At 44.6% G+C, this 17,994-nt stretch overlaps 1 protein-coding gene across 8 annotated transcripts in view; it reads left to right on the top strand.

Moving 5' to 3' along the window:
- EPB41L4B (erythrocyte membrane protein band 4.1 like 4B) overlaps window positions 1-17,994 on the top strand; it is a 147,687-nt gene that overhangs the window by 23,467 nt on the left and 106,226 nt on the right. For all 8 annotated transcript variants that reach the window (XM_032164822.2, XM_058445454.1, XM_032164821.2 and 5 more), the window contains exon 2: window positions 16,923-17,027. In XM_032164822.2, the coding sequence (XP_032020713.1) occupies window positions 16,923-17,027 (105 nt within the window). The remainder of the gene's footprint in view (window positions 1-16,922; window positions 17,028-17,994) is intronic.

The following is a 17,994-nucleotide window of genomic DNA, read 5'->3' as shown; positions in this document are numbered from 1 at the left end:
TGTCTCCAAATACAATCACATTCCGAGGTACCAGGGGTTAGGACTTTAACATATTAATTTGGGGTGGGGGTGTGTGACACAGTTCGGCCCATAACACTCCCCTGTCTCTTAGCCACCATGAGCTCACCTCCCTCTTTTTTTTTTTTTTTTTTTTTTTAAGACAGGGTGTCGTTCTGCATCCAGGCTGGGGTGCAGTGGTGTGATCATAGCTTACTGCAGCCTCAAACTCCTGGGCTCAAGCAGTCTTCCCATCTCAGACTCCCCAGTGACTGGGGCTACAGATATGTGCCACCATGCCCAGATAATTTTTAAAATTTTATGTAGAGATGGAGGTCTGGCTGTGTTGCCCATGCCAATCTCGAACTCCTGGCCTCAAGTGAGCCTCCCACCTCCGCCTCCCAAAGTGCTGGGATTACAGGTGTGAGCCACTGCACTTGGCCTCACCTCCCTCTTCTCTAAATAGGCATGCTTTCATGCCTAAAATGGGGCTACTTTCATCCCCAGGCCCGTCCCATAGGTGAACCCAGGCCAAGCCCTGTTAAATTCATCATCATTTCATATAATCCTTATAACATCCTTGCTAGGTAAGAAATTTACTGGACATCAAACTCAGCCTGAGCTGAGTAATAGAGTTAGGACTCAAACTGTCACCTGCTGACTCCCGAGCCGATGTCTTCAGTGCACTGCATCATAAGGTGTATTATGAGATTCCAAAACTATGATTTCAGGGCTGTGGAAGCTTCATGGCTTATGGGTGAACAGTCACTACAGGACTTGGGAGTTTCAGGAAGCGTCATGTGCGAGATAGCATTGACATGCCTTACTTTTCAAATGTTCTCACATTCCTAAGTTGCAAGGATGGGTAGGGGCAGTCATCCACTCAAAGTTAGTCCTTTCTGTTCACGTTCTTGGCTAGATTTCCTGGGAATTTGTCGCATATTTATTTATGTGGAGTTATTTGCTTTCAGAATTGCATGGAGGGGGAATCTGCAATCTGGCTGCAAAAAGTAATTTGGCGATTTGCTTTCAGGGCTGCCCTTCTTCCAGCAGCTTGTTTCAAATTCAACCTCTGGCACAGAGACATCCATCATTTTAATTGCATGTTACTGTTTAGTCAGGCACACATTTATTTCATTTTCTTTTTCTTTCTCCTGTAGTAGTAGGTGGTTGTGGGTTTTTTTCCTGATTTGCCACAAAAAAGAAAAAAAAAAGAAAAAAATATTTACCTAAACCACTTTTTTATGGCCAAGGAGTTTGTAACACTGAGCTGTCTGCGGTTTTTTTTGGTGTTGCATATTTGGTTCTTAACCTTTCAGTAGCAGAAATGCGAGCCTTGCCTTTTCTTTTCCTGTTCAGATAACGTCCATGATACAGTCGCCTGAACATAGTCCCAAGAAGGAAAATTGTATTGGTCTCAGAGTCAGAAGGTTTGCTTTTCATTCTGGTTTTGCAGTGACTGCCTGGCTGTGTGACCTGCCTCTTGCCTCACTTTTTCCATCCATAAAATGAAGGACTTGAATGTGCAGATTTCTAGAACATTCCTATGTTCTTGTGCCTGTAATACTGAGCCCCGGGCAGGGTGGCCATCCAAGGATGTCCACTGAGGAGCTTGTCCTGTTCCATATCGTAATGTTCTTATTCTGCTGGGTTGTGGATTATGGTGCTTTAGTTCAAAGTCAGAAATCAATCCTGTATCCCTCAGCAATCTTCTAAGGGATAAAAATATTGTTTACATAAAATTAGCTTGGGTAGAAAGTTAGCTTTGGTGTTCAAAGCTAAGAACTTAGCTTTCATTGCTGCATATACTTTGTTTCTGGCTGTAAAAGTATGTGGTGTCTGTGAAATTAGGCACAAAGTCCAGGAGTGCATCCCCTTTATAAGGTGCACCAGGCACTGGTGCGTGGGGACAGAATGTGACTCAACGTCCGTAGGTGGGTGCTGAGTTGGGTCCCAGGACTCTTGTGTATTGTGTTTTGTTTTCACTGTGTGGAAGAGATTAATTGTTAAGGGTTTGGATAATTTTTTCTGTCTGCATCCCGCAACACTTTCCTCGTCACTGTGGATGTCAGACTCTTCACCCAGTGACCCGGAGTCTCCAAGTCAGGGCTCAGCCCACACTGTGCTGACACCTCCAATTCCCAACTCCTTTGCACGTTACAAGATTTCGTTTGAAGTGTTTATTATGGAGATTTAAAAATATACAAAATATTGAGAAAGTGTGGTGAAACTCTCTTATGTACACAACACTCTCTTATTATTCCGAAATATTTTAAAGCAAGTCCCAGGCAACTTATTGTTTAACCTGTTAATACTCAAATATTCACTAATAAATACTTATACACACACACACACACACACACACACACACACAGCCACACACACAGCCACAATATCATTATACTCCACAAAATGAACAAGGAATTTTTTTTTTGGTGGGGGAGCGGGAACAGGGTCTCTGTTGCCCAGGCTGGAATGCAGTGATGCGATCATGGCTCACTGCAGCTTCAACCTCCTGGTCTCAAGCAATCCTCAATCTTCCTCCTACCTCAGCCTCCCGAGTAGCTGAGACTACCAGCATGTGGAACTGCACTCGGCTAATTTCTTATTTTTAGTAGAGATCAGGTCTCACTGTGTTTCCCAGGCTGGTCTCAAACTCCTGGGCTCAAGCATTCCACCTACCTCGGCCTCCCAAATTGCTGGGATTATAGGCATGAGCCATCATATCTGGCCTAACAATGATTTCTTTTTTTTTTTTTTTTGAGACAGAGTCTCACTCTGTCACCCAGGCTGGAGTGCAGTGGTGCGATCTTGGCTCTCTGCAAGCTCCACCTCCTGAGTTCACGCCATTCTCCTGCCTCAGCCTCCCGAGTAGCTGGGACTACAGACACCCGCCACCACACCCGGCTAATTTTTTTGTATTTTTGTAGAGATGGAGTTTTGCTGTGTTAGCCAGGATGATCTCGATCTCCTGACCTCGTGATCCGCCCACCTCAGCCTCCCAAAGTGCTGGGATTACAGACGTGAGCCACCACACCCAACCAACAATGATTTCTTAATGTCACCTGATACAAAGTCCTTGATGGGTTTAGTGCAGTTATCTTAAAAACCTTTTTATAGTTGGTTTGTTTAAACCAGAAGCTACTACAGACCACACATTGCATCTAGTAGATACGTCTTTTAAGTTCTTTTTATCTGTACATCCCCTTCTCCTCTTTTCAATGCAGTTTATTGAGTTCTAATATGGAGTTGGTGATGTAGTGTAAGGCAGCCTCCGAGAGTCCAATATCGTTAGCATCTTTCTCCTAAACGGAGTTAGTGCCCTTCAAAAAACAGTTTTTAGTTTATCTTTTTTTTTTTTTTTTTTTTTTAAGAATGTGTATGTTGTCTGGGCATGGTGGCTCACCCCTGTAATCTCAGCACTTTAGGAGGCCGAGACAGGTGGATCACCTGAGGTCAGGAGTTGGAGACCAGCCTGGCTGACATGATGAAATCCCATCTCTACTAAAAATACAAAAAATTAGCCGAGCATGGTGGCAGGTGCCTGAAATCCCAGCTACTCAGGAGGCTGAGGCAGGAGAATCGCTTGAACCCAGAAGGCAGAGGTTGCAGTGACCCGACATCTTGCCATTGCACTCCAGCCCTGGCAACAAGAGTGACACTCCATCTCAAGGAAAAAAAAAAAACAGAAAGCATATGTTTATTCTGCTTCCTTGTCTTCAAGCAGATGAAACCTCAGTTAACGTCATAGTGTGGGGATGTCCTAAGAAGAAACATTTTTTAAATTATGAAAAACATCGTAAATACAAAATATTTCATGTATGCATACAATACCATGCATACATACTGTATCTGTGTATATGTATGGTTTTCATTCTGGTAATCTTTTATTGCATAACACACTCCCCCAATGCTTAGTGCTATAAAACAACCACATTTATCATGATGGGTTCTGTTGATCAAGAATTTGAGCAGGGCTCACAACTGGGAGATTCTTCTGCTCCTCATGGCATTGACCAAGGGGTACTCAGTTGGAAGTTGGGCTCGTATGGAGTGTCCAAAATGGCTGCAGTCACATCTGGTGTCTTGGAAGGGATTGCTAGAAGGTTGAGCTCACCTGGGATGGTTGACTGGCACACCTGCTTGTGGCCTCTTAAACATGGCAGTCTCAGGGTAGTTAGACGTTTCACATGGTAGCTGGCTCTTCTAGAGCAAGCTTCCTAGAAGAACTGTCACCTAGCCTTGGAAATCACAGAACATCATTAACACCATATTTGATTTGGTTGATGCAGTGCCAGGCTCTTCCAGATTCAAAGGAAAAGGACAGAGACCCCCTCTCTTGATAAGAGTGTCAGAGAATTGCGGCCATGTTTGTAAGCTCCACAGTTTAAAAGAGTAACACTGAAATTGACACCTTAGGTATTTGGTCACCTGGTACTTTTTAAGTCCCCATGTACTTGCTTGTCTCTTGGTGTAAGATGGAAGCCACTGGGATGGGAGGCACCTGCCTTAGAGGTCATTCAGGGTATCTCCTGCCTCCCATTCCCATTCATGAGGGATTTGAGTGGACTCAACTGGGCAAGCGCACTGTGACGATTTACATGAATTGCCTTGCGTGATGATAATGGCAACAGCGGGAGACTCCCAATACAAACTCTAAAAGAAGTTTGTCCAGTGGACCTTTGTGTTAGGGAGGCTGCCTGATATTTTGTTAATGTCCCTGTCAGTAGGGATAGTATATTAGCCAATGTGTCTGCTAGTATTGTGACCAGAAAAAGTGATGGGTGAAACCAAGTCTCAGAGCAGCCAGAATCAAGTAGCTTTAGGTGTCCTTGGCTTTAGTGAACATCTTGAGGAATAAATGGGAAACCCATTTGTAAACTATTGAATCAGTAGTGTGAGACATGTTTGGACAGCTATAGGTAGACAGGAATTGAGGTCCCTAGCAGATGTTAGGCATTCTATGTTGATTGAAAGAGGGTTCATAGGAATGTGACCGGTGAGGTCACACAGTCCTCATAGCAGCCCTGTGAAGGACATACTGTTAAAGGAAGAAATGAGCGCTTTGAATCCCTGCAGAGATCTAAATACAGCATGGCCTAAGGACAGTTTATCGGCCTGGAACAGAGGCTGATCAATAGTTGATCAGTAACGCAACACAAAGTCTCACTGTTTTAAATTGATCCCTCCGTGAGTCGAAGCCAGTGCGGCTGTGGTTCTGTGGTGGAACAGTTGAGCCTAGAATCTGCCTGTCTGGGCCTCCTACAGCACATTGGAAGCCCCTTGCCCATGGAGTGAGGAGGACCCTGGTCGTCCGTGGAACTGATCATCAATGTCTCCTTCCACGGACTGGCACACCAAGATGACAGGCAGTCACTTTCTTCTAAGATTGTTCTTACTTCCTTGTTGATCAAAATTAAAGACAGTTGTTTTGTTGCTTCCTCTGATTTCTAAGAGATTGTTAGCCAGGCAAGTCAGGAAATTAATAACATGTGCTCTGTTTTACCAGAATTGAATTTCCAGGAGCCGCCTAGACTGTTGACGTCCCTTCTCACTACAGTGTCTTGGCCTCTCTGTTAGTTTGTGAGCAAATAATCTGCTTTTCACTCTGCTGCAGCTTTCCTGCCCTTCAGACTAAGTGGGAATTGGGAATTGCCTCCCCACCATGAGATCTATTTGTTGGACTGTGTGTGGCCTTGTATCCCAACCCTAGCCAAGGCCATGCGTGGAGTAGGCTTTCAGTATTTATGTATTAAATTGGGCTTAAGAAATATTTCTTGTTTGCAAGGCATATTATATGTGCTTGGAACTAAAGAGGTGAATGAGATGCCTAGAGAGGTAGTGGGATGAGATAGAAAGAACTCTGTCCTAAAAATCAGGAAGGCTGGGCCCCTATTATAGTTCTGCCACTTATAAGCGGTGTGAATTGATGATGTAACTTCCCTGAGGCTCAGTCTCCTCTGAGAAATGGGATCATAGAATCTTTGTGACATTGAGGCACTCTTCAACTGGGAGGTGAAATTTATAAGCTGGACAGCCTGGCCATAAGTCCAGTAGACCTTGGACACTTCTGCATGGTCTTTGCGTCATCGTGTTCTAGTTTTGAGTCACCAAATCTTGCTGATGGCTGAGATGGTATTTCTTAACTCATGATGAAATGTTAAGGTAACTTATCTGGTAATTTCAGATATTCGTATTTATGATGTCCTAAGAATAAACAGTTTGTATTTGTTTATGACGGCTTAGCAGTGTTGGCAGTGGGAACTCCTGGGCCACTTGGTTGGGTGTGTGTGTGTGTGTGTGTGTGTGTGTGTGTGTGTGTGTGTGTGAGAGAGAGAGAGAGAGAGAGATATGGCTAGTTTCCTGCCAAGGCTCAGAAAATGGCAAGTTATTGGGGGGAGGGCAGAGCTGTTAACTAATCATGAAATCAGCACTTCCTAGAAATAGCTGAAACAGGCCTTGAGGTTGGTGCCTTCTGGGAACTGCTGGCTGGGAAGCCAACTGCTGATCCCAGGTGGAGCTCTGGGACAGCGATTTAAACTAGGGGTGTTTAAGGACTTGGAAAAGAAGGAATTGATCTCTAGGGATGAACATGGGTTTACAAAAGTCCCCAAACCAGACTAACCTCAATTTTTCTTTCAGAGAAATTACTAAACTTCACATACCTCTATTTTTATTAAGCATCTGACAAAAAGCACACCATGTTATTCCTGTGGACAAGTGGGAGAAATAGGTTTCGATGAAAGTCACAATAATTCCTTTGTATAGAACACCACAGGGTGCAGTGTATGCTCATTTGCTATCTTGCTTTTTCATTATTAGCATGATTTAGCAAGGGTGACAGGGCAGATGAGAGTACTCCAAGACTTGGAGGTGCCTAAGGCCATGGTCATATTGCTAGAGAAGTGGTAGAACTAGTTTCCAACTCACCATTTCTGCCTCACAGAGTCCCAGGACACAGCCCCATGAGGTACAACTGTGTGCAGTCATGCCTGGGGTTGAAGTTACCATCGGACAGGTGCCATTAGGTACTGTCGAAGAACAGAAAGATACCCCAGCACCACCCTCCCCATGTCAGACCTGCTTAGCAGATTTCCCACGTGCTGTAAAACAGGGATCAATCACTGATAAGTGGAATAACAAACTGAGACTTGTAATGTTCTTAATAGGATAGATCATAGGCCTATTTAAATAGGATGCAATTTAGTTGGAACAAATGCAAAGCCTGCACTTGGGGTTAGAAACCATCACTACAACTATTTTGGTTGTTTTCTAACCCAGGACTTATTAGCATTTTGTACATAAAAGGCATAGCATTTTGTTAGCCACAAGGATAGGCCATAGTGGGACATGGTTTCCAAAACATCAATGTACTAGTGTGCATTAGGACAGACGAGGGATCTGGAAGGGATGACAGGAGTAACAGGGTTCTGCATCCAGGTCCTGGCCAGCTACAGAGAATTCCGATGGATTTGGACCAGGCAGATCAGGCTTCTGAAAAGTGAGTTGTTTGAAGACTGTTGTAGGAACTGAGGATTCTCCTTAATCCACATTGGTGTTTATGTTTATTGAGCCTCAGAATGTCAGCTGGCAGAGAAGCAAATATGAATAGGGCAGGGTGCTGCCAACAAGGAAGCTGAATAATGAAGAGTGTTACTTGAAATTGGCCCTGGAGACTGGCTTGCTGCAGGTGGAGAAAGGAATGGGGGTGCAGGAGAAGGGCATCCTAGGCAAAGGAAGGACACAAGCCAAGCCTGAGAGGCGGGGCCTGCTGTGTATGGTGGGGTGGGCCTTGTATTTGGAGAACAACACTCTTCGTAGTTTGATTGGAGCCCAGGGTACATGTAGGGTCCTGGGAGGGATAAAACTTGAATTAGGTTGGGCAGGGTTGATGGGTGCAGAGTCCCTGACACCAGGCTGAGGAACCTGCACTTTATTCTCTGGTGGCTGTTTTTTGAGCAGAGAAGTGACTAAGATGAGGGCTGTGTTTATGGAAAGAACATTCTGGCAAACACAGGGAAGGTGGGTGTCAGGAGGGACCCACTGTGGGGTGGGTGTCTTAGTCCTTCTGGGCTACCATGACCAAATACCTTAGATTGGGTAAATTATAAACAACAGAAACTTTCTTTCCTTTCTTTTTCCTTCCTTTCCTTTTCTTTTCTTTTTTTTTTTTTTTTTTTTTTTCTTTTCTTGACAAGGTCTTGCTGTGTTACCCAGGCTAGAGTGCAGTGGCATAACAGCTTACTGCAGCCTCAACCTCCTGGGCTCAAGTGATCCTCCCACCTCAGCCTCTTGAATAGTTGGGACTACAGGCACATACCACCACACCCAGCTTTTTTTTTTTTTTTTTTTTTTGAGACGGAGTCTTGCTCTGTCACCCAGGCTGGAGTGCAGTGGCGCGATCTCGGCTCACTGCAAGCTCCGCCTTCCGGGTTCACTCCATTCTCCTGCCTCAGCCTCCCGAGTAGCTGGGACTACAGGTGCCCGCCACCACGCCTGGCTAATTTTTTGTATTTTGTTTAGTAGAGACAGGGTTTCACCGTGTTAGCCAGGATGGTCTTGATCTCCTGACCTGGTGATCCGCCCACCTCAGCCTTCCAAAGTGCTGGGATTACAGGCGTGAGCCACCGTGCCCGGCCCTAGTTTTTTTTATTATCCAAGATCAAAGAGCCGGCAGATTCAGTGGCTGGTGAGGTACTTGTGGATGGCACCCTGTTGCTGCATCCTCACGCAGCAGCAGGGCCAAGGCTGCTGGCTTCAACGTCTTTTATAAAGGCACTAGTCCCATTCCTGAGGGCAGAGCCCTAGTGACGGGGCCTGAAGGCCCCACTTCTTAGTACCATCACACTGGATATTAGTTTTCAATGTATGAATTTGGAGGGACGCCGTTATTCAAACTGTAGCATGGGACCACTTGGGGGCCTGTTGCTGTTGTCCAGGTACAAAGTGACATGACTTGAGCTGTGATGGAGATGGAAGGGAAGAGGCCTTCCAGAAGCTGGCCTCAGAAAGACTTGCCAGCCAGGATTGGTGGCTCACACCTGTAATCCCAGCACTTTGGGAGGCCGAGGTAGAAGGATCACTTAAGCCCAGGAGTTTAAGATCAGCCTAGGCAACATAGTGGGACCCCATAGTGGAGTGCACCTGTGGTCTCAGCTACTCGGGAGGCTGAGGTGGGAGGATTGCTTGAGCCCAGGAGATCAAGGCTGCTGTTAGCCGTGATGGCACCACTGTAATCCACCCTGGGTAACAGTAAAGACCCTGTCTCAAAAAAGAAAGACACATCATCTGATGGATGTGGGGCAGGTAGATAGAGGGGGAGCCACGTTTACCCTCAAGGAGATGGTTCCTGAGATCACTTTGACTGCATAGGCACCGTGCTTTTGCAATTCAGTTCACAACTAGGATGTATACATCTGACTGGCACGCTCACATACAGCTTATTTCCTCCTTTCAAACCTGCCTGGGATGGCTGGCATCTTATGCTGTTGAGACGAATGAGATTTGATGGGTTGGTTTCTATTTTCTTTGTTCTTCCGGGACCAGATGTGACCTGTTAATGTTGCACTTGGGTCAGGCTGCAGTCAGACATTGTCAGCAGAATCTTATCTAAGAAGGTCAGGATAGTTCATTTATTTTGGGGGGCAGTTAAGACATCAGCTGTCCAGCAGTCTCCCTTATCAGGAGCACAGCTAGGAACCAGTGAATAAGCAAAATGGGAATCTCAGGCTGGCCAGCAAAGATATGCCAGTGTCCATCCCTTCTCCTGCTTGCTGCCTGCCTGCCCCAGTCTTTCACTGGCAACTATGTACTCTTATTTTACACATGATTTTAATGAGCTGGGTTATTTTTAGCTCATGTCATCAGAAGGAGCTGCTACAGAGACATAGACTGACTCAAAACCACCAGTTGTTGGTCTTTGGGAAAAGTTAATGTGTTGGCAGAAAAACTAGAAAACATCGATGCAAGAACTCAAAGGTAGGAGCTCTCTGGAGCCTGCTGTGTTTGGGAACAGCTCACCATACAAGTCTGGAAGGAGATGGAACATTATTGCATTTCAGAACGGGGATCCCAACTTAGCTGTTACATTCAGTACCTTCTGCTTAAGAAGGCAGGGAGGAAAATGGTGTTGCTACCTCTGGGTTTGAGTTTCAACCCTGTTTTAGATGACTCGGCCCCTCAAGAAGTACTTGTTCAGTGAGAACTTCCTTTAGTTCCTATAGGGCTTCCCATAGCGAGGGAGTAACGTGAGTTGTGTCCGCAACACCCAGAATGGTGGTTGGGATTTGATGAGCAGTTGGCAAATATTTGTTAAATGAGTGGATGAATTCATCACAGAGAGGGAGACCTGGGTAACGATAAGGCAACAAGAAATGGCTTTCCAGGCTTGTCACAGTAACTCATCTTCTATTACAATCACTAGACAACGCATTGCATAATGGAACAAAATTATGCTTAGGTAAACAGCCTTGGCAGTGCACACGGTTCCCTAGGTGCTTGTTCATGGAATACTTAATTTGAAAAGATTTTAATGAGTGTATCCTCTTTTTTAGGCCTGCTGCTGGTAGAGCACCACCAGTCTGTTGTCAGTGTTGTAGCATGGCTCATCCAGAACATCTCTTTCTTGGCCCCAGACCTTACCCCTCTCCCACTGCTATCCATCCTTCCATTCACATCCATCCATCCATCCATCCATCCATCCATCCATCCATCCATCCATCCACCCTCCCCTGCATAAAATAGTCATTTATGGAGTGCCTGATGTGTGCCAGCCAGGCACTGTGCTTTGGGGATGGAGGAACAGAGATGTGGGTACTCAGATGAACACAGCTGGTCCCTGTCCTCAGGGAGGGAGCACTCTCAGTCAGAAGTAGGATTCTGACACAGGAGCACAGGCAGCTGCAGTACAGTGTGATGAGTATGTATATGCTTAAGGCACACACCTGCTTACGGGAAAGCCGAGGAGGGAGCACTTACTTCTCCGGGGGCGGGAGTAGAGTTGGGGAGGCTCCTGAAAGATGGAATGTTTGGGTTAAGCCTGAGATGACAGTTTGTGTCATCTCAGATTTGTAGGGGTTGCCCCGGGTGGGGTGTCCAGGCTGGCGGTGCAGGCAAAGTAAGTTACCTGGAGCTTTCTTAGTTTTGAGAGGGGACACTGCAGGCTGGGAAGAGTGAGAGATGGTGATTTCAAGGGCAGTGACCTCGATCACCTTGTCTTCATTCTACCTGGTAACCCACTGGGGACCCCTGTTTGGAGGACCCCTCCATTCCAGCCCTCATAATTTAACCAGATTATTCTTGAAGCTGGAAAGGGCTTTTGGGAATTCTCTCTTCCAGCAGAAGGTAGCAAACAAAGACATACTTGGGGGACATATGGGAGGGGCAGTTATAGATATATTTAAAAAAGCATCAGAGTTGAGTAAAGATGGTACCTATCCCCCAGCCCCTGCTGTCTTCCATCTCCGAGCCAGCTCAGTGAGTGTCTAGCATGGCAGGAGGGACCTGCCATCCCTCGAAAGATCCCTTTCCCAGTCTCCACCTCCAGCCCCTTCTACACTAAGAGCCATTTTAGAAACATCAGAAAACTGAGATTTGGAATGACCTAGACAGAAACTTAGGGTAATCCTCTTCATTTTACATAAGTAGAGCTGTGATGGTTCAGTTAATACTCTGTGAGTGATGGGATGGTCAGCCCGGAACCAAAACAGACCCAGGTGGGGAACGGGTTGGATTTGGGGCCATTTGAGTTTTGGTGGCCCTGTGTATTCAGGGCACCATTGCAGATTTGCTGCTGCAGGATAAGTCTGGGTTGGCGATATGGATTTGGGGAAATTGTGAATTGCTTAAGGTCGCAGTTGGTGGTGCATCTGGGACTAGAGCACAGGTTTCTTGCTTCCTTCTGGCCCAATTTTTCTGCCACATCCTGCTGCTAAAAGTGTTACTTAACTAGTTCTGTCCCACTAGCAGATTCTCTAATGAAGCACTGGAGCCATGATAATAGGTATTGTGTAGAGCCAGTAGTGATGGATAGTAATAGGGAAAAAAATATCCAAAAGATGGGTTGTTAAGATCAAGAAGGAAAAGTACCAGAATGGTGATTTTTAAGAAATTGTATTTGGTCTCTGACAACTGCCAGAAGATCACTGTTAAAACTTGGGGGGAAGCCAGGTGTGGGGGCTCACGCCTCCGATCCCAGTGCTTTGGGAAGCTAAGGTGGATCACTTGAGCCCAGAGTTTAAGACCACCATGAGCAACATAGCAAGACCTCGCCTCTACAAAATATTTTAAAATTAGCCCAGCGTGGTGGGGTGTGCCTGTAATCCTAGCTACTTGGGAGACTGAGGGAGTGGGATCCTTTGAGCCCAGGAGTTCAAGGCTACAGTGAACTATGATCCTGCCACTGCACTCCAGTCTAGGCGACAGAGCAAGACCCTGTCTAAAACAAACAAAAAACTTAGGAACAAAGCCATCCACGGTTTCTCTATGCTTCATCCTAATATAGTTGGTTTCCAATTTACAGTGGTTTGACTAAGGATTCTGTGGCTTTATGATGGTGTGAAAGTAATAATGCATTCAGTGAAAACCATACTTTGGGTACCCATGCAACCATTCTGTTGTTCACTTTCAGTACGTTATTCAATAAATTACGTGAGATATTCAATACTTCATTGTACAATAGGCTTTGCGTTCAATGATTTTTGCTGAGCACGTTTAAGGTAGGCGAGGTTAAGCTGTGATGTTCAGTAGGTTAGGTGTATTAAGTGCATTTTTTCTTTTCTTTTCTTTTTTTTTTTTAAAGTCAAGGTGTCACTCTGTCACCCAGGCTAGAGTATAGAGGTACATTGCAGCTTATTGCAACCTCGAACTTCCAAGTGATCCTTCTGCCTCAGCCTCCTGAGTAGCTAGGACTACAGATTCATGCCACCATGCCCAACTAATTTTTTTTTTTTTACTTTTTTGTAGAGATGGGGTCTTTCTATGTTACCTAGGCTGATCTTGAACTCTTGGCCTCAAGCAATCCTCCAGCCTCAGCCTCCCAAAGTACTGGAATTACAGGCATGAGCCACCGTGCCTGGCCTTAAGTGCATTTACAACTTATAATAGGTTTATTGAGATGTAATCCCATCATAAGGAGCATCTGTACAACTATTTTCATTTTAGCAAATTTCCTGTTTTTATCAAGCAGTCTATGTACATAACACATATGTATTTTTATTTAGTTGCAATCACAGCTTGCTTATTCCTTTAAAGTCTGTTTACCTAACATTGTCATTAAAATTTTCCTTGTTTTTTATCTCATCTTCATAATTATCTTTTATAATGGCTGAACAGTATTCTGGATAGTTGATGTGTCGTGGTTCTGCATCCCTGTGGTGGAGAGATGAGGCCATCTCATCCCCCCAGCCTCCTTTCTCCAGTTGCATATCCTGCCTTCTGCTTCTGTTGACCTGTTGCCTTTGGAGGAGTATGTCGAGGAAGGAAAGAGCCTGAAGGCTGTAATCCTATGATGCAGTTTTCATTCTTTGTTTTTACTTTATGTTATTGCTGCTGTGTGTGTCACACAAATACAACTGCACAAAGAAAACAAAGGTACCCAGTTTACTGGGTTACGAGAAGGCAGACATCTGGTACCACTACACAAGTCAGGGGAGAACCCTGCCCACCGCCCAGAAGCCCTTAGTGTAACCTTGCCACAAGATCAACAATTACCCTGACTTTATTGTGGCCACTTCCTTGTTCTTCTCTAGTTTTGTCACCCAAGTATGCATCTGTAGACGTTGCCTTTTCATTTTGCCTTTAAGAAAAAGTCTATTTTAAATCTCTTTTAATCTGTAGGTATCGCCTCTATCTCTTCTCTTCCCTATATTCTGCTTGTTGAAGAAAGAAATGGGATCATTTGGCCGGGCGCGGTGGCTCATGCCTGTAATCCCAGCACTTTGGGAAGCCAAGGTGGGCGGATCACTTGAGGTCAGGAGTTCGAGACCAGCCTGGCCAACATGGTGAAACCCCGTCTCTACTAAAAATAAGCTGGGCTTGGTGGCACACGCCTGTAATCCCAGCTACTCGGGAGGCTGAGGCAGCAGAATCGCTTGAATCCAGGAGGCAGAGGTTGCAGTGAGTCAAGATCACACCACTGCACTCCAGGCTGGGCGACAAGAGCAAAACTCCGTTTCAAAAAAAAGAAATGAGATCATTTGTCCTGAGTGGTTCTCAGAGGCTAAATCTTGCAGAGAGAGAGGTTGGGGAGCAGGGTTACATCTTAGGTGTTGGGGTGTTCTTATCAGGTGGTATGTAATGTCTGGTTGTCTCCTGTTGTGATGTTCAGTGCTTAGAGCCTACTACCTGTTAGGGGTTGCAAAGTGATGATATTGCAGTTCTGTTATTTCTTCATTTATTTGTTGAAATACTTCAATACAGAAAAACTCCACCCACCTATTTTTAAAAGCTTTATTTAGATTCACATGTCATACAGTTTGCCTATATAAAATGTACAGTCCAGCAGCTCTTAGTATATTCACAGAGTTGTGCAGCTGTCACCACAAGCAATTTTAGAACATTTCATTTAAATCCCCCTTCCCCCTACAAATAACCGTACTCCCCTTAGCTGTCATCCCCCAAAACCCTTTGCCCGAAGCAACCACTAATCTAATTTCTGGCTCTATAGATTTCCCTCCTTTAGAGGTTTCTTATAAATGGATCATATGATGTGTGGCGGCTCCTTGTGTCTGGCTTCTTTCACTTAGCATAATGTTTCCTAGGTCCATCCTTGTGGAAGTGCATATCAGCACTTCATTCTTTTTTACGGCCAAATGATAGTCCATTGTACAGTTATACTGCATTTTGTTGATCCATTCATCAATTGATAGATATTTGAGTTGTTTCTACCTTTGAATATTATAAATAATACTGCTATGAGCATTTGTGTACAAGTTTTTACATGGACATATGTTTTCATTTCTCTTACCTACGAGTAGAATTGCTGGGTCGTGTGGTAACTAACTCTATGTTTAGCCATTTGTGGAACTGCCAGGCTATTTTCCAAAGCAGCTGCACAGTTTTACATGCCCATCAGCAGTATATGAGGGTTTCTACTTCTCCAACATTTGTTATGATCTGCCTTTTTTAAAATTTATTTATTTATGAGATGGAGTCTCGCTCTACTGCCAAGGCTGAGTGCAGTGGCACAATCTCGACTCACTGCAACCTCCACCTCCCCGACCTCAGCCTCCCGAATAGCTGGGATTACAGGTGCCCATCACCACACCCTGCTAATTTTTGTATTTGTAGTAGAGATGGGGTTTCACCATGTTGGCCAGGCTGGTCTTGAACTCATCATGATCTCAAGTGATCCACCCGCCGCAGACTCCCAAATTGTTGGGATTACAAGCATGAGCCACTGTGCCCAGCCTTTTTAATTATAGCCATCCTAGTGAGTGTAACATAGTATTTGATTGTAATTTTGATTTGCATTTCCCTCATGACTAGTGATGCTGAGCATCTTTTCATGTGTTTATTGACCATTTGTATGTTTGGGGGGAACTAGCTGTATATACCCTCTTCTGTCCATTTTTAAATTGGATACTTGCCTTTTTATTATTGAGCTGTAATAGTTCTTTATATATTCTAGATTAAAAGTCTAGATTTGCAAACATGTTCTCCCATCTGGGTTGTCTGCACTTTCTTCATGTCTCGATGTCCTTTGAAGCAAAAAAAAAAAAAAAAAAGTCTCACATTTTGATGACGTCCAGTTTATTTTTTCTTTTGTTGCTTGTGCTTTTGGTGTCATAGCTAAGAAATCATTGTCTAACTCAAAGTCATGAGGCTTTATGCCTATGTTTTATTCTGAGAGTTTTATAGTTTTAGCTCTTACATTTAGGTCTTTGAGGCACTTTGAATTAATTTCTGCATATGCTTCTGTCTACTCTTAGGTTACCCAGGGCTGCAGTTAAAGGGAGAGTCAGTGCTGGATTCTTTCCCTTTCTTTACCAGCTTCCATAATAAGGAGTTGCTACCGAGTCATCCTATGGAGTTGGTTTTTTTTTTCTTTGTGATTATGGCACTTAGATTTAAGCATATTTGTGTTTGGATCCATTGACAATGATGTTGTTTTATCCGAGAAGCCTGTCTGCTCCGCCTAGGTGACTATTAAGAAGCCTTTTCATTTGTCAGAGACTTCAGTATTCTTGCACAGTGGTTTCTCATTCAAATTCTCTCTGTTTTCCCAAGGCAGGTGGGGAAAGCAGGTATCCTGAGGCCCATTTTACAGGGGCAGGAATAGAAGCATTAGGAGGAGTGACTTTTACGAAGTCAAGTGGCAGATGCAGGACTTGACCCCTTGTTTCTCCGACTGCTTTCTTGTGCTCATGCCCCATGTGTATACCACATAGTCAAAACCTTGGCATGAACCTGGAATTTGAGTTTGAGTCCTGGTTCATGGCCTGTGACCTCCAACAGGTCTTTGGGTTTCCCTGAGACTTGGTTACCTACTTTGTGAAATCGAAAGACTGGAAGAGCTAATTTCAGAGGATGAGCTTTCTTTCCTAAGTAAGGCTGCCTGCATTGAGAAACAGCCCAGCTTTCGCTATGCTAGAGTAAGGCCCTGTTATACCCTTCTTCAAGCGTGTCTGATTTTGGCAAAGCTTATCTTCCCATGTAGGTATTCATCCAAAAAGTATTCTTTTTGTAAGAAGAGACTAGCAAAAGTTAACAGGGTTATCTAGATTCTTAACTTTATGCTGTTATGTGGCATTTGAGTTTCTTTAATCATGAGTTTGTATTACACTTACAATCAAACTAATTACAAATTTAAAAATTTATATGTGCTGACATGTATGCAATTTACAAAGAGAAGTGGGGTTTTAACATTTTTTTTCTTACCTAGCTGTCTCACCCTAAGTTTTTTCATCTTCCCAATTGTCTTCCAGAAACATGCCAAAGGCCAGGATTTGTTTGATCAGATTGTGTACCACTTGGACCTTGTGGAAACAGATTACTTTGGCCTCCAGTTCCTCGACTCTGCCCAGGTTGCGGTAAGTTGTTGCTTTGATTCATTTCAGAACAGATTGGCTTTTCATTGCTAATTGCACATCCACAGTTGCTAGAAATGGGTAGAGAAAAACAGGAGTAAAACTGTGATACTGTGCCAGTAACAGGCATCAGGATGGAGGTTGTGGTGCTCAAGTGCCATGCATCACAATGCCTGTAGGGTGCCTCACCCTTGAGGTGGCCAATAACCAGGAGAGGATGTGAATGGGATGCATTAGGGATGCATTATAGGCACATTTCTAGAAAAGGTAGAAAGAAGAAACATCATTATAGAAGTTCTTTTACGCTGGGGGCAGTGGCTTATGCCTGTAATCCCAGCACTTTGGGAGGCTGAGGCAAGTGGATTGCTTGAGTCCAGGAGTTCAAAACCAGCCTGGGCAACAAGGCAAAACCCCATCTCAACAAAGAATACAAAAATTAGCCAGGCATGGTGGCATGTGCCTGAAGTCCCAGCTACTAGGGAGGCTGAGGTAGGAGGATTGATTGAACCCAGATGGTCAAGGCTGCAGTGGGCTCAATCGATCCTGCCACCTCAGCCTCCCCAGTGGCTGTATTCCAGCCTGGGTGACAGAGTAAGACCCTGTCTCAAAAAAAAAAAAAAAAAAAAAAGGAAAAGAAAGAAACTCTTTTAATGGTGCTGCTTTTATTTTTAACCAGCAGAAGAGGCTGTGCCACCATCTTCTTGCAGAGTCTGCCTGGGTAAAGAGCAGGTGCTATGAACGGAGCTGAATGCCAGCCAGGCTTAGTGGGGTTGGGGGTGGATGGGGTCGGAGCAGGTCTTGCTGTTGCCGAGAACCATCTTGCAGGTTCCAAGAGGCTGTGTTAGGTCAGCACTTTACTTGCTTTGCCTGAGACAGAACTGTTCACAGTGGAGATGTTAGAATGAGTGAACTCCACAAAGCTCAGACCCACTCTTTTTAAAAGCAGGAATGACTTCATAGTTCCCCTTCC

Source organism: Hylobates moloch, unplaced genomic scaffold, assembly GCF_009828535.3.
Source record: "Hylobates moloch isolate HMO894 unplaced genomic scaffold, HMol_V3 SCAFFOLD_10, whole genome shotgun sequence".
In the NCBI taxonomy this organism is placed as follows: Eukaryota; Metazoa; Chordata; class Mammalia; order Primates; family Hylobatidae; genus Hylobates; species Hylobates moloch.
This window is presented reverse-complemented; position numbering and strand designations above follow the sequence as displayed.